This window comes from Xylaria bambusicola (assembly GCF_022495145.1).
Source record: "Xylaria bambusicola strain CBS 139988 unplaced genomic scaffold F5B22scaffold_58, whole genome shotgun sequence".
In the NCBI taxonomy this organism is placed as follows: domain Eukaryota; kingdom Fungi; phylum Ascomycota; class Sordariomycetes; order Xylariales; family Xylariaceae; genus Xylaria; species Xylaria bambusicola.
The window spans coordinates 69,001-82,964 of record NW_025953611.1 but is presented as its reverse complement, the minus strand read 5'-3'; the positions used below and the strand labels follow the sequence as shown (position 1 = coordinate 82,964).

The 13,964-nt window shown below is 48.1% G+C and overlaps 6 protein-coding genes across 6 annotated transcripts; 3 read left to right on the top strand and 3 right to left on the bottom strand.

Annotated features, from left to right (window-relative positions):
• Nucleotides 1-35: 35 nt before the first annotated feature.
• Nucleotides 36-696, bottom strand: F5B22DRAFT_660307 (uncharacterized protein; the record flags this gene model as incomplete). The annotated part of the gene is made up of 1 exon (XM_047980266.1): nucleotides 36-696. Exon 1 carries the CDS (start codon nucleotides 525-527, stop codon nucleotides 36-38), a length of 492 nt encoding a protein of 163 aa, XP_047826611.1. The 5' UTR covers nucleotides 528-696.
• A 116-nt stretch (nucleotides 697-812) lies between these two features.
• On the bottom strand, nucleotides 813-2,666 carry F5B22DRAFT_624003 (uncharacterized protein). The gene is made up of 2 exons (XM_047976095.1): nucleotides 2,063-2,666; nucleotides 813-2,002 (listed from the first exon to the last, which is right to left on the bottom strand). Exons 1-2 carry the CDS (start codon nucleotides 2,348-2,350, stop codon nucleotides 1,073-1,075), a joined length of 1,218 nt encoding a protein of 405 aa, XP_047826610.1. The 5' UTR covers nucleotides 2,351-2,666; the 3' UTR covers nucleotides 813-1,072.
• A 113-nt stretch (nucleotides 2,667-2,779) lies between these two features.
• F5B22DRAFT_624001 (uncharacterized protein) lies at nucleotides 2,780-4,605 on the top strand. The gene is made up of 5 exons (XM_047976094.1): nucleotides 2,780-3,187; nucleotides 3,296-3,350; nucleotides 3,416-3,799; nucleotides 3,872-4,204; nucleotides 4,304-4,605. The coding sequence occupies exons 1-5, from the start codon at nucleotides 3,145-3,147 to the stop codon at nucleotides 4,377-4,379; spliced, it is 891 nt and encodes a 296-aa protein (XP_047826609.1). The 5' UTR covers nucleotides 2,780-3,144; the 3' UTR covers nucleotides 4,380-4,605.
• Nucleotides 4,606-5,506: 901 nt separating this feature from the next.
• F5B22DRAFT_451173 (uncharacterized protein) lies at nucleotides 5,507-8,096 on the top strand. The gene is made up of 3 exons (XM_047971962.1): nucleotides 5,507-5,975; nucleotides 6,042-6,379; nucleotides 6,456-8,096. Exons 1-3 carry the CDS (start codon nucleotides 5,758-5,760, stop codon nucleotides 8,075-8,077), a joined length of 2,178 nt encoding a protein of 725 aa, XP_047826608.1. The 5' UTR covers nucleotides 5,507-5,757; the 3' UTR covers nucleotides 8,078-8,096.
• An 830-nt stretch (nucleotides 8,097-8,926) lies between these two features.
• On the bottom strand, nucleotides 8,927-10,716 carry F5B22DRAFT_451212 (prenylcysteine oxidase). Its single transcript, XM_047971963.1, has 2 exons — nucleotides 10,171-10,716; nucleotides 8,927-10,108 (listed from the first exon to the last, which is right to left on the bottom strand). Exons 1-2 carry the CDS (start codon nucleotides 10,429-10,431, stop codon nucleotides 9,038-9,040), a joined length of 1,332 nt encoding a protein of 443 aa, XP_047826607.1. The 5' UTR covers nucleotides 10,432-10,716; the 3' UTR covers nucleotides 8,927-9,037.
• A 1,040-nt stretch (nucleotides 10,717-11,756) lies between these two features.
• On the top strand, nucleotides 11,757-13,158 carry F5B22DRAFT_650758 (uncharacterized protein; the record flags this gene model as incomplete). The annotated part of the gene is made up of 4 exons (XM_047979362.1): nucleotides 11,757-12,164; nucleotides 12,229-12,433; nucleotides 12,553-12,905; nucleotides 12,964-13,158. The coding sequence occupies 4 exons, from the start codon at nucleotides 11,757-11,759 to the stop codon at nucleotides 13,156-13,158; spliced, it is 1,161 nt and encodes a 386-aa protein (XP_047826606.1).
• Nucleotides 13,159-13,964: the final 806 nt, after the last annotated feature.

The window sequence follows — 13,964 nt, the reverse complement described above, 5'->3', positions numbered from 1 at the left end:
CTTAGGCTACAGCGATGAGGTTAAGATTAGTATGCTTACTTTCCTGGGCGATAACGAGACCTTCCTATCCATATTGTATAGTCGAGGGCAACGATTGGGACTCTTACGCACCCAGTGCCCCGAGCGAGGTACTCTATCACAATAAATGAAAAATCCAAGGTCTTGCCATAGACTTGTGGGTCAGTCCGCAGCCGCCATGGTAAGATGGGAGGAGGATTTGAATGATGTCTGTTCCAGGGCTCTCTGTATTTTCCGTACTCTATATGGGAAACAGCCAAGATCCGACAGTTGTGCTCGGATCCCCATTGTTTGACAAGTACACCTGCTTCTACGTCAAGCTCTTCCTGCCATCGGTCTCCCTTTGGAAACTTAACGACAACTCTTTCAACTACGTTGTGTTGGTCGACGCGGCGGTAAATGACGGTGTCTTGGATTTGCTTTTCCGCTAAGAAGCCGTACTCGGTCGCAAAATAGTATTTTAATTCAGCAAGCCGCTCCCGGCCGACGATCTCTGGATCCTGCACCATCCTGGCTCTTTGAAATATTTTGCAATTTTTTGCAGTGCGATCTTCTCAACGGGCACATTAGTTCGCGAGGGCATCGACACTGTCATTGCTAATTACTTGAGAAAGAGGCTGGACTTAGGCTCCGATGACTGGAAACGGAGGGGTGGGTTCCTACTTTTCTTTGTTCTATTAGTCTGTTGATAGAATAATAAAGGCGATTCATTGATTGTAGCATCTTGGTGCACAAAGGCCCTGGCACAATTATTTTCAAGGCCCCCGAGGCCAGGCTTCCCTGCCCGCTATGATGTCATTTTTCAGAATGGATTGTCTATCCAGCACTAAGATCGGTAGAATGAAAAACCTTCTCACGAAAGTGTATAATTGTATAAGAGTGAACTAGCGTCACCTTCAAAATGATCAATTCGAATCTATTCCAATGAGCTCCAGTCTAACCTATAACCAGTAAATCTAGCGATGAAGATATTATACTAATAAATATCCGCAATAAGGTTATACAGCTCTATATCCGCTACTCTATGACACAACTACACAGAACGACAGGTTAGCTACAAAAGAATAGCCATACCCTGCGCATTCTTCCCAAAAGGCATAGCATCAATTTGGAAATGCTGTACCTGTTTCTTAGTCACAGCATCTACCACGGTGATGGCAGCCGGCGTGCTGCCATTTCCGGGACTCAGGGCATAGACAAGACGACCTGCCGCCCTGAGATCGATAAGACCAGGGTCACCGTTCGCGCTGAGGTCGATGACCTTCTTAATGCTCGCATCCTGGAGCGACATCTCGACCAAGCGGTTGACGCCAACATCCGTCACAAATGCCGTCTTAGTCGCTGGGCTGACTGCCACCCAGCACGTAGCTGACTGGCCATCCACGACACCTTTCCCTCTGACGGAAAAGGCCTTCAATGCCGCATCCTCGCTTCTACCGCCATTAGCTAGCACCGCCCCGCCGAAAGATGCGTCTGTGACGAAGAGGTCGTCGGACCCTGGAATCGTCGATGACCCGAAGAGAACAGCCGTACCCGCGGGCGTGGAGCGCATTCCTTCCTGGTTCACTGAAACACTGGCCTCACAGTCCGAAGTTCCGACGGCGAAGGCTGCCAAGAAGCCAGTCCTGTTCTGATCTGGGCGGCCCTTAACAGTAGTGAAGAGAGTAGACTCGTCCTCGGAGAAGAAGGCATGGGAGACTGTACCAGTGGGCCCAACAGGAGGCGTAGTCTGGCCAATGTCGAAGACACGCAGGTCGTCCATCTCCTCGATTCCTTGACTCGAGAACTGAGAGCAAGACACACCTGCAACTGCGCCACTAGATCCCACACAAACAAGCTTGTTCTTCAGCGAGGCCGCAACTGTCACTGGGAACTCGGCCGGAACGGCTACCGGCTTCCCGACTAGAGTGAGCTTTGTGGGATCTTGATGACTAATGGCGAACATAGAAACACTGTTCGATCCTGCATTAACAGCGAATAAGTTCTATGTAGCAATCAGACGTTAGTATGCGGGCTCATCCTCTTGGGTTACGGTCATTCATACGTTACCGGCTATTGTAATGCTGGATTGACTGAAAAGGGCATCGGGAACAGCGGGCTGGCCTTCGCTGTCCACTCCAGTCATGCCCGCGCCGCCAGTTGCCGTGAGCGTTGCCGTCCCCGGTGACAATAAACCATCTTTCCCTATCGGGAGGGCAAGAACGGCGTTGTCTTTCTCATTCGAGATCATGTAGATAGCTTTTCCGTTAGGCGGGCTCTTACACCGTGGGTGGGCTTGCGCTTGTAGCGCAAGCGTTGCAAGGGCGAGGGGAAGTATCTGTTTGCTATGCATTTTGCCAATTATTGCACAGAATGGGGGTATTGAAATTAAGAGCGATTAAGAGAAGCTAAAGAGTGACAGGCCAGCTGTGCTAGGTGCGGAGGAGATGGAATCGTGGGATGTAATCTGAGTCAGTGTTGAGAGCTGTTGTGCATTTTTCCTCGCTTCTCGTCGGGACCTGTTCGAGGGCCGCTTGCTTTATATATGCAACTACAGGCATTGCGAAGTCTTTTTTTTCTCATGTATGATACGCGGCGGTTATCTTGTCGTTTGGAAGAGGATTACAGAGTTTGAAAGATGCTGAAGTTGAAATTGATGGATAATCAAAATGTCTTTTTTTGGAAGGGTGCCAAGACAGTCTCTAACGTAGTCGAGTCGTAGTTTAGCTCCTAACGATACTACATCATATTAAGTAAGCTGGAATTATATGGAGACTTGCGGCGCTGAGCACGTTGATGGATGATCAGAATTTCCTTTTTCAGAAAAATGGTGAGCGCCGCTATCAAATGCATGCAGGGGCTTCAACCCGTTACAGTGACGTCTTGAAACAGGAGATCGAGCATCACTAGGGCTGCAAGGGGTTCTGAGGGGGATCTGGGGAGGATCTGACTCTCGAGCCAGCCTAGCAATTGTTCTTCGACCCACGCCTGTTTATTCGTTATTACAGCTGATATCCATACAACAATGAGATTCAACATTTCATCAGCGGCCCTAATGCAGGATTGTGCATCACCCTTCACCGCGAGGCATGTCACTCATCCTTGATTGATTATCTAGTGTAATACCAACCGATACATTCCCCCAAGATGGCTACTAACATCTTTCGCATGTTCTCCCCGGATAGTAAAAGTAAGCAGACTCCATTCGGCTTCTCTGATCCTCACGCTCGTTGGATTTCGAGTTTTCAACAGCCTCCTCTTCTTCCGACTTGAATGCTAATACATCGCGACTCTTTAGAATCCAAAGAAGACCGGGTTAAGAAGCGCAAGGCGCAATTGCGAAATGCCCAACTGTCAGTCCTAAATCCTGCCTCTTTCTTCTTCACCCCAAGACAAGTACTTATAGGCAACATATTAGTACCTACCGAGAGCGCAAAGAAAGGTATACCAAAGCGCTCGAGGAGAATGTCGCTGAATCTAGGGCCAACGAGGCAGATCTTCATCGACAGATCGGCGAGCTTCGAGAGACTGTGCAGAAGCTTGCTCAGTTCATTCTGGACCAAGGAGTGCAGATCCCGGACGAGATCAAATTGCCAGCAGACTTAAACCTCGTGCCTGAAAAAGCACCAGCACAGGAATGGCCATCTCAGCAAGACTACCAGCATACGAGTGGCATCAACAACCAAACACACTCAACATTGCGTGAAGATGGCCCCAGGACTGAGTTAATATCCAACTCCAACAGTCTCCTTCGCCTAGGCGATCTTGACCCATTGGCAGTGGGTATGGAATTTGTCCTCACGTAAGTCATTTACCTCGCCATATCCCATAACTAAGCGGCGGCCCTATATCTAACAAAAAGAAACATCAACAGCCTGGAGAGGCCCTGTGTGAATCATCTATACCCTCCCGAGGATACCGCTCATGAAGTCGGCGGACACGGGTTGACTGTCTCCGGCCAGCTGGCCCCCATGTACCCGAAATCGGTCTTCGAGTCCAACAGGGCACACGAGACCTTCTGCCGGGAGGTCCCGGAACAGTCTCTACATTCATTACTTGCTCTCTCCTCAGAGCTGTGTCCAGAGTCTGAGATTACTCCCATTGAAGCCTGGCATTCAATCCGGTCGCAGCCGCTTTTCGGGGGCATGCGGGCGCAGAATCTATGGCGTCTCGCGGAAAGGTTGCGGGACGAAGCAATATGTCATGGGTATGTTTTGCCCAAAGCCCTTGTGTTTCTTATCACTTGTTGAGGCGAAACCATGATGGCAAATACCCATACAATGGATTTGCTAACGGCGTCTTGTAGATTTGGCGCTGTGGTTAAACGGGAATCTTTTGAGAAGTTTATGTTTGAGACTTTGATTCTCGACAATGCATTTTAGATACTTTTTATAATAGGTGTGCTGCAACTAGAATACCCGGTATACAGACTAAGTATTACAAAACTAGAACAGAGAGACCTCTCGTGATATAGGTCTCATAGGCCACAGGGACAACGAGTGAGTGGCCGTTAGCACTAGGCATCGCATAGTTAGGGGGTTTGACATCTGAAAATATATGAATAATTGTCATTTCAATAAAATAAACCTAACATATGTCAGAGGCTGGCTTTGGAACTATATGATAGTTCTATCAATGAAATTTGATATTGAAAGTTTGATAATAAAATATGGGTAATATAGTACAGAATGGAAGGAGTGAGTGGCAGTTCTTTTAAGAAATGCATATTCTCGCTGTGGTGTGGTTGAGTTTAACGCTTTGCAGTCCATGATACCATGAACATAACATTCACCCAAAATTTATAACTAGAACATTGGTTCTTCTTCCTTGGCACATATAGGACGTGGTCACTTAATAGCACGCACACAAAGTCTCCCATTTTAGCAAAACCCGGACCGAGTTATTTAGTCCTGTTCTAGTCCGAATTAACCATCGTCCAAAGGCCGTTATTTGGTGTCGAAAAGCATATAGCTCTATCTCTGCTTATGCTCAGGGGCCCAGCATGCCGGATCTTAGTCTATTACGGCCCAATCTATTTTCATGTCGCGTCCCAAAGTATCGGAATCTTAACTCCCCACAATCCGTTTCCATCTTGGGACCTGATCTACCTCAGTACTTACTGGTTTAATGTTGCGCTTTGTCAAAACGACCCCGCTAGATGGACGAAGTCTAAAGGCAGTTACATTCTCCATCTGAGCGCGATATTTAAGGTGGAGCATGATGGAGTAGGCTGAGCAGCCCTTGAGCTAACTGAGCAGAGGTCCGCGATTGAACACTGCATAGTCGATACCGTTTTGCGCTTGTTCATGCCTGCCCGGAGTTCTCTTCGTCCTGGTGTACGATCTAGTCCTTGGTTCCCGAGGCTGGTAGCGTCTAGGCCTTCGCACTAATGTATCTACAGTGGTGCCGGCCCCTGCATTAGGTTAGGAACTCGATAGTCTTCTGATACTAAAGTTACCAACGAGTATCACTGGGAAAAATGCGGAAATGACCAGAAAGCATTTACGGTGTCATGGCGCTCTGCCGCATACCTACGCAGTAATTATTTCCTGTTAGATATTTGACGCGCTGGTCTACTCCGCTGCAAATTCACAATGAGGACTAGCTTAGGATAGAGCCGTTTGAGTAGCGCAAACCGCTTATGCAGCATAGTAGAGAGCTGATGCTTTATATGACCCTCAACTCTGTCCTGCCGTTTCTTCTTTTCTCTTTGCTGGCAGACAATTTTTACTACTGCAACCAAGTCACTCGTTAAATTTTATGGTTCACACGTTCATTATGACTAGTCAATCACTCAAATCCCTGGCTTCGGCCATCCTCATTGCCGCGGCTGTAGTTTCTGCTCAGGACAATTGCTTTACAGAGCAATCACCTAACCTGCTCTTGAATCCTTCCTGGGAAGAGGGCATGAATGGTTGGAATTACGTTTACCCTCGTACTATCAGTACTTCGGAGAGCACAGAAGGCAGTTCTTCATTGTAAGGTTACAACAAGGCACCGTTTCTTTCTATCTATGTTCCATAATGCTGATATGAATCACATAGGATGACAAGTGGCATATATCCCTTTCAAACTATCACTCAAGCCGTGGGCAATCTCGTGGTTGGGACCGAATATGAAGTATCTGTTGACTTCAAGGTTGCAATTACAAATATTGCTATCACCGAAAGCTGCGCCATTTATATATTCCATGACTCCCTATCCGCTGCAAACCTCATTCAGTCGAAGGTAGCTCCCTACAATCTAAACACTGTCCAATGGAACACGCTGGGTGATAAATTTACTGCCACAAGTACCAGTATGACCGTTGGCTTCTATGTCGTCTGCTCGCCGTATAGAATCCCCCAGATTGCTATATATCTCGACAATGCTGTTCTCAGAGGTAAGATAACGATGGGAGGGTTACCGAACCCAGGACCATTTCCAAGATGATTGTCACCGAAACTAATACATCCCAGGCCCTGAAACAATTATCTGCCCAGTTCCGGAACCTTCGCCAACCCCTGAGACTAGTTCTACACCAGCTGTCACGCCCTCATCTGCGCCACCGGACTCTGTGCTGCCAACGTCAAGCAACCCACTGCCGACACCATCATCAGGGCCTTCATCCTTTTCATTAAGTTCTTATTTGACGTCCTCATTCAGCTTTGCTGCTTCTAGCAGTCTGACTCCTTCAAACACACCATCGGCTACGCCTTCGTTGGGACCTTCATCCGCCCCGGCAAATTCCTTACCAGCAATACCGTCTATTTCGAATACACCATCGATTACCCCGTCATCTGGCCCATCGTTCACTCCTTCGTCGAGACCTTCATCCGCCCCAGCAAACTCCTTCCCAGCAATACCATCTATTTCAAATACACCATCAATCACCCCTTCGTCTGGTCCATCGGTGACTCCTTCGTCGAGACCTTCTTCCAATCCGGGCAACTCCTATCCTGTACCTCCGTCTAGTCATCCAGTTTCCAGCTATCCTAGCCCTTCAAACGCGCCCTCGTCTACACCTTCGCCAGTTCCATCAAATGCTGCGTCATCAGGACCTTCTTCCAATCCTTCAGCAGGTCCTTCTTCCAACCCGGGTAGCTCCTATCCTATACCTCCGTCTAGCCATCCAATTTCCAGCTATCCCAACCCTTCAAACGTACCCTCCTCTATACCTTCGCCAGCTCCGTCAAATGCTGCATCGTCAGGACCTTCATCCCATCCTTCGGCAGGTCCTTCTACTCCTGCCGGATCTTATTCTATACGTCCGTCTAGCTATCCAGTATCCAGCAACCCCATCCCTTCAAATACGCCCTCGCCTACGCCCTCGCCAGTTCCATCCAATGCTGCATCATCAGGGCCTTCTTTCAGCCCTTCAGCAGGACCATATTCCAACCCGGGAAGTTCCTATCCTGGACCTCAATCTAGCCATCTAGTCTCCAGCTATCCTAACCCTTCGAACGTACCTTCATCTACACCTTCGCCAGCTCCGTCGAATTCTACACCATTAGGAACTTCATCCCATCCTTCAACAGGTCCTTCGTCTACTCCCGTCGGATCTCACCATATCTTGACATCTAGTCAATCGGTTTCTAGTTATCCTACTCCCTCCAATACGCCATCATCTCTACCTTCGCCAGTCCCATCGAATTCTGCATCTTCAGGACCTTCGTCCCATCCTTCGACAGAACCATCTTCCACTCCCGCCGTATCTCACCCTGTCTTACCGTCCAGCCAGCCAATCTCCAATTATCCTACTCCTTCCAACGCGCCATCATCTACGCCTTCACCGACACCATCGAGCAATGCTTCACCAGGGCTTTCATCCAGTCCTTCAGCAAGCCCATCTCACAATCCAGGAGTCTCTTACCCCGCCTTACCATCAAGCTACCTCGGATCCAACCACCCCTCTCCCTCAGCCATTCCTTCCGGCACACCTTCGTCTAGCGTACCATCGTATCCCCCGTCTAGCTCGTCTCCCTCAGGATACATTCACTCAAGTTATCCCCACACGCAACCGTCCTACCCAACAGCGACCCCAACCAGGAGGCCGTGCATAAGCGAGAGACGCAGACAGCGCAAGCACGTAAAGAATTAGTACCATCTCAACGGGAGCTCGAGAAAGTAAAGCGGCTTCAATTAATTAGTAATATAACGCTGGAGAGGCTGTTCAGCACAATATTGTAAACATAGAAGAAGAAAAAATAATAAGAAAAAAACAAGGCCATCACGTTAGTGCATATCGTAAAATACCACGGGGAAACGACATAGTCGCGCAATGGAAATCCAATCATAAGAACTCCGCAAGCTCTACGGCGCTAACGGCTTTCTTTTGAGTTGCTGATATAGTTAATAACTCATGAAGTGAAGAGGTATTACCAGAGTTGAAGAATCACAGGAACCAATGCAACAGCCAATTATGAGTTGTTCTTCATTACTGCGCCTTGAAGCCGAGCCCGACGTGCTAAGTGCAGTTTCGGTCTAGAGATTCATCATAGACAAGCTTCGTATTACTCATGAGTTAGTTATTATGGGATATCCCTTACTTCAGAGAGCTTGCCACCGGTCCTACATAGTATCTCAGCCATGACCTCGCGCTCACGGCAGTAGTCCGGCAGAGCATCGTCACCGATAGTCAAATGATACGTTGACTTATGCTGATGAGCCATGCAGGCGAGGTTAGCAAATGAATAGCTCAATTTACCAGACCTATCTATCAATACCCAAAACCACCCAAACCGGCGATGTAGCAATGACAAAGTGTATCCGCAGTTCAACTGCGGGTGCAAGTTCGTCAGAGGAAAACGCACCGAAAACTCAGCCGCATACACTTGCATAATAACAATAACTTGCGCATCCGCGCTGCATGCATCCCAAAGCCTTAGATAGAAAAATCGCTATGAATGTGTCATTCCCAATCAATGCCAAGCTACGCCAGCCCAAGCTTATGAAATCAGCAACTGTAGTCGACTCGGACTTTGTTGGCGTTGGGTCGCGAGAGAAAAGTGTCTCCAGCCAGCAAATGTAGCGTATAAACCGTTTGAAACCATCCTAGGGGTTAAAGTTCATTCGCATCTTCGATAGGTTGACCATAATGTTTGGCTGTTTCCTGCTGTTGCTGGCCAAGAACATTCTGCTCAGCGCCTTCGCGGTATTGTGCCGTGGGCATGGGACCCAGCTCTTCATCGCTGGCCCGGGGAATGCCGGCATAATCATCAATAATCAGCCGCGCCACGTTCATGCCCATTAGTGCGCTGGTCTCCATAGTGGAAATAAAACTCTCTATTCCAGACGTGTAGTATAGGCTGTCTCCGATGATAGGGTCCTGGAAGGTGACGCGAGGGTGCATTTGCGGATAAGGGTGGAAGACCGTGGCGTGAAACCACGAGATGGGATTGACGACGGAGTCATCTACTGCTTCACTGCCACTTTTATGAGTAAATAGGTCCGGGATCTCGACATCGAGCAATTCAGACAAGAAATCCGGGGTCACCGCTTCTGGTGAGAAAACCTTGTACACATATTCAGGGTTGTGAGTACGGGGATTCACAACGATGCGCTGCAACGTGAGTGAGTAGAATCCGGCCTTGCCAGCACCAGCCTTGCCGGGATACGCTTCTTCATCGTCACCCAGTGTTGTAAGCACAGAGACGGGGACGTTGGAAGCTGGAGGCATTTTGAAAAAGGCAGGGCTAAACTTGTAAGGCGATGCGAACAAAGTTACATGGAGCGTAGCGTATGGGATAGTATCAATCGGTTGTTGGATGATATTCTCTTCTGCGCTGATGTTCGCGAATTGGAACGGTGTTGCGATAATCACATCATCGAATGCGATGGGATGTGTTTTGCCCCCTTTCCCTGTTACATCATCTGACTCTTGTGTTGCTTTAATCTTGTATTTTCCGTTGGTATCTAGTGCAATAGCTGTCACTGCTGAGTTCAAATGTAGGTTTGCTCTCGAGGCCTTAATCATGTGAGAGAAGATCTGCCAATTGCCCCCTTCAACCGCTTTAGCCCCTTCCGGTGCCAAGGCTACCATGGTTTCTAAGCCATGAATGAATTCGAGATTCGAGGCATAATTGACACGCGTGCTGGCTTGCACGATATCGCGAGCGAAAGGGCCGTCGAGCTACATAGATTATCAGTATCCCCATGGGGTTAACACTCGGAATAAAAACAATCAGGACTCACATTGTTGGCGGCGAGGAACTGCTTTCCAGTCACTCCAGTAATCTTGATGAGATCAAGCTGAAAAGCCCGAGTCGACAGTGATCGGAACGGAAAGAAAGGCTCTTCGTAGAGCTTCAGGAATGTGGCGATGGTGCCCTGCACTAACTTATGGGTATAATACGGCACGGTACCATATTTCCATATCAGGCGAACGAGATTGACCCAGTCCCAGGAGCTAGAGTCTTGGGTATAAACGAATGAGTTTCCATCCCAAACACCCATCAGTCCACCCTCCTTGACGCCGGGTTCTTTTACCGTGAGTTTGAAGTCCCGCGTCGCATTGGAGAGGATGTAATTGACATCCACGAAGATAGACGCGCCAAGCTCAATGGGCTCGACGGGGTCATCGTAGATATTCACCGTGAGAGTACGGCCGCCGATGCGATCGGTCTTCTCAAATACGGTCACATCAACGGCGATGCCAGACTCATTGGCGAAGCGTCGTAAATAGTAAGCAGCTGACGACCCAGCAGCGCCAGCACCTGTTTCGCATGTTAATTAAATGCCTGTGTTTGGGGAGATGTAGGGTTTATAGGCTGGGTCAAAGTTGACCTCAACACGGGAGAGGACCCTGAAGACGAACTCTCGACTGTTGCACGGCCGGAGATGTGAGAATTCAAGTGCGGAGGTCATACAAGCTCTTTATCTCTCAGTCTGTCTGCATGGGTAAGGTATATAATGAAAGGAAGGGGAATGAAGAGGAGCAAGGATAGCACAAACCAACGACGGCGATCTGCTTCACGCTGTCGGGGCTCCCTCCAACCACCGGGGTTCCCCAAAACGGAAGCAGGGTCAGGCAACGGAGGACACGATGAACGATCATTCTCATAGAACCATCTCGGATAACGTCCGTTCCAAGGCGTAGCAAAAGTATGAGCGGTGCGGTTGATCGTGTAAAGACGGTGATGCTGCTGTTTGATGATGCTGATGATGCTGATGATGCTGATGATGCTGATGATGCTGATGATGCTGATGATGCTGATGATGCTGATGATGCTGATGATGCTGCGTGCATCGAGATGCTACCGAGATTATGGGCTGACGTGGTAAAGGCTGCTGCCTTACTTACAGGGCAGCGGTTAGCGAGAGACAACCTGTTAGGTAGCTATCCACACCTGCATATCACCTGGATATGCCCTGAACATCCCCTGGATATAGGTGCCTGGGGCAGGGCAGTCCTCCCTACAAGGTCCCTACAGAGGTACCTTGGCTCTGCCACAGCGTACTAAGCCTCGGTCGCACAGTGCAATGCTACCATATACTACCACTATAAGTACATTGCCCTCGACTATCAAGACTATCAACTATCTTACCTATGGTTCGAGTGTAAATACCTTTACTTCTTGAAATCGAGGGCCCAGCCGCGTGTTAGAAACAGAAGGCAAGATTTCAAGATTCCCAGGTGGTTCCATGAGTATATATATGTCTCAAATGGGTCTCGCACATGGGCCTAGGTTGCTTGCCGTTTCCCGCGGTCGCCACTGTTCACCTAAGTAGGTAAATCCAAAATCCCCAATATAGACACCCTCAAGCTTTTATGATTAAGAATGAGTATAGATCAGCCATGGACGGACTACATCCTTCCGCCAGATGTCAAATCAGTCCAAACCATCGGTCCAAAGTTGGATCCGAAAGGCGATGATCAAGCCGTAAAAGACCAGAGCAAGCCAGAAGGGTTCGCTTACTACTGGCGTCTCCCCCCCGAGATACGGCTCATGATCCTTGAGTTGATAATACCGCACAGAATATGCTGCATTACGCACCCCGCATTCATCGGGTTAATTCCCTCCATGGAGTTCCCCGAGTTTCTAAAAACCTTCTATGGCTGGTTTACAGAGGTACATAGTCGAGGAATCTATACCATCTTCAAGCGTACGACCAAAAACCATTTCCTGTGGCGCAAGGAGTGGTGGAATCGACAAGATGACCCGGTGTACATTCCGAACATTTTCCTAGTAAGCGGCCGGTGCTGAGCAGAGACTTCTTTCTCATGTTGTTACTAATTTTGGAGTTTCCAAGATGGATATATGGAGGGGATGGCAAGCCACGCAACTTTTTCAGGGGGCTACAGTCATAGCCAAGGTACTAGAGCTAGTCGAAGACCAGTATCGAGGCTCGATGTTGAGCGACGTCTTCGCCAACCACATCCAACAAGGGAGTTTCAGGGGCGTCAAGAAATTTCAGCTCGTGCTGTTGACGGTCGAATGCGGCTCGGACCTGGATAGTAAGTCACATACCCGCTCTTGCTTTTATCGTCTATAAAGGTACGGAAATTTCTTTTTTTTTTCATACACCTCACTTCCACCATATAAAGAGAACAATAAATCATTCTGATCATTGCAGTCTATAGAGACGGTGATGAGCGCGCAGTTATTAGTCTCAACGATAAGCGACTTCCCAACCTCCTCAGGCCGGTGTTCGCCCATTTAAGGGGGGATGATTGCTGGGACCTCCGGCATCATAACGGCCCGGCTTTGCTAAGGTCCCTCAGATTTGAATGGAACAAGGACTTGAGGGAGTTGTTTGAAGAGCAATGGCTTCGAAACCAGGAAATCGTGTGGTCCGAGGACATGCTCACAGAGAAGCGGTTCGGATACAAACATCGACATCGAATGCTCAATCGCAGGCATACAGCAGTGGCCAGACGGGTGCGTGAAATGCCGGCCATTGAACCCGTCATCATGTTTGAGAAACGGGTATGTTGCAATCTTGTTCCAACTCTCAAGACCGCGGCGATAGCATTGACGAATACAGTGGCCGACAGATGCTATCATCGCCACATCTAGATGGCGTCCAGATGACCCTAAGTGGTATGCTACTAGAAGTAGAGACGGGTTGTTGAGCATCTCAAACAGAAGGGCGATGTGTATCAGTCACGAGCTCTGTCGTGAACGTATGACACTTAGCATACATCGTATGGTGAGACCAGCTAGTCAGGTTACGTTCTGAGTTTTGGGATTACATTTTATAAACTTATTTAAATCAAATAGACTCTAGTACAATTATTACCCCTTACCATTTAATATTTAATTATCAATTTATTTATATCATCTTTTAATACCTTTGTACGTTGCTAAAAAATTAGTGCCTAAAACTGCGTTTTCCTGCGATCCAAGTGCCAAATAATAGTCGCTTAAGTCGTCCTATTCTCGGACGGAGTGAGTCTGCATGTGTGAGGCTATAGATCCTACCTATGGATATAATCCTAGGCAATTTTCACCTTGTAGACGCGCTGAACTACTTTTTCTTGATTCCGTTGAAGATGAGGCAAACCATTTAGTCTTTTAGTATAGACTGCATTTATATCACTGCGCACATCAAGCTATGTGCTCGAGAGCGAAGGGAAGTTTTACGTGACCATATCTGTGGGAGCTGGAGCCATCTGCAGCTCTATTGATGGAACTCGAGACGAAGGAGTCGGGATGTATCCCTGATATAGCAGAAATGGCAGAATTACTTTTAATACTGCCTCTTCTAATCTATAAAGGGTAATTAGTAGGTGACACACTGTGTTCTGGCAATTTGCTAGGCGATGAAAGTTGATTGCTGCATAGTAGGTTATTAGGTTCCCACAGTGTCAGAAGGGCTGTACAAGGTATACATCAAGACTCTCATTGTGGCACAAGGTCTAAAGGTCAGAAGTCTAAAGGCATTCAGACTTCTCTGACTATATATAGTTCCTCCGTCCTGAGACGCCTGACACACAGCTCAGGCTAAAGAATTCTAATTCTCTGTAGGGCTTGAGAAATTTTTAG

Coding starts and splice junctions, on each gene's coding strand:
- F5B22DRAFT_624003 (XM_047976095.1), bottom strand. CDS start 2,350: ATGCATAGCAAACAGATACTTCCCCTCGCCCTTGCAACGCTTGCGCTA. Junction 2,003..2,062: donor GCATTACAATAGCCGGTAAC/GTATGAATGACC, acceptor ATTGCTACATAG/AACTTATTCGCTGTTAATGC.
- F5B22DRAFT_624001 (XM_047976094.1), top strand. CDS start 3,145: ATGGCTACTAACATCTTTCGCATGTTCTCCCCGGATAGTAAAA. Junction 3,188..3,295: donor GTTCTCCCCGGATAGTAAAA/GTAAGCAGACTC, acceptor GCGACTCTTTAG/AATCCAAAGAAGACCGGGTT. Junction 3,800..3,871: donor GGTATGGAATTTGTCCTCAC/GTAAGTCATTTA, acceptor AAACATCAACAG/CCTGGAGAGGCCCTGTGTGA.
- F5B22DRAFT_451173 (XM_047971962.1), top strand. CDS start 5,758: ATGGTTCACACGTTCATTATGACTAGTCAATCACTCAAATCCCTGGCT. Junction 5,976..6,041: donor ACAGAAGGCAGTTCTTCATT/GTAAGGTTACAA, acceptor TGAATCACATAG/GATGACAAGTGGCATATATC. Junction 6,380..6,455: donor CGACAATGCTGTTCTCAGAG/GTAAGATAACGA, acceptor AATACATCCCAG/GCCCTGAAACAATTATCTGC.
- F5B22DRAFT_451212 (XM_047971963.1), bottom strand. CDS start 10,431: ATGGGTGTTTGGGATGGAAACTCATTCGTTTATACCCAAGACTCTAGC. Junction 10,109..10,170: donor AGTTCCTCGCCGCCAACAAT/GTGAGTCCTGAT, acceptor TAATCTATGTAG/CTCGACGGCCCTTTCGCTCG.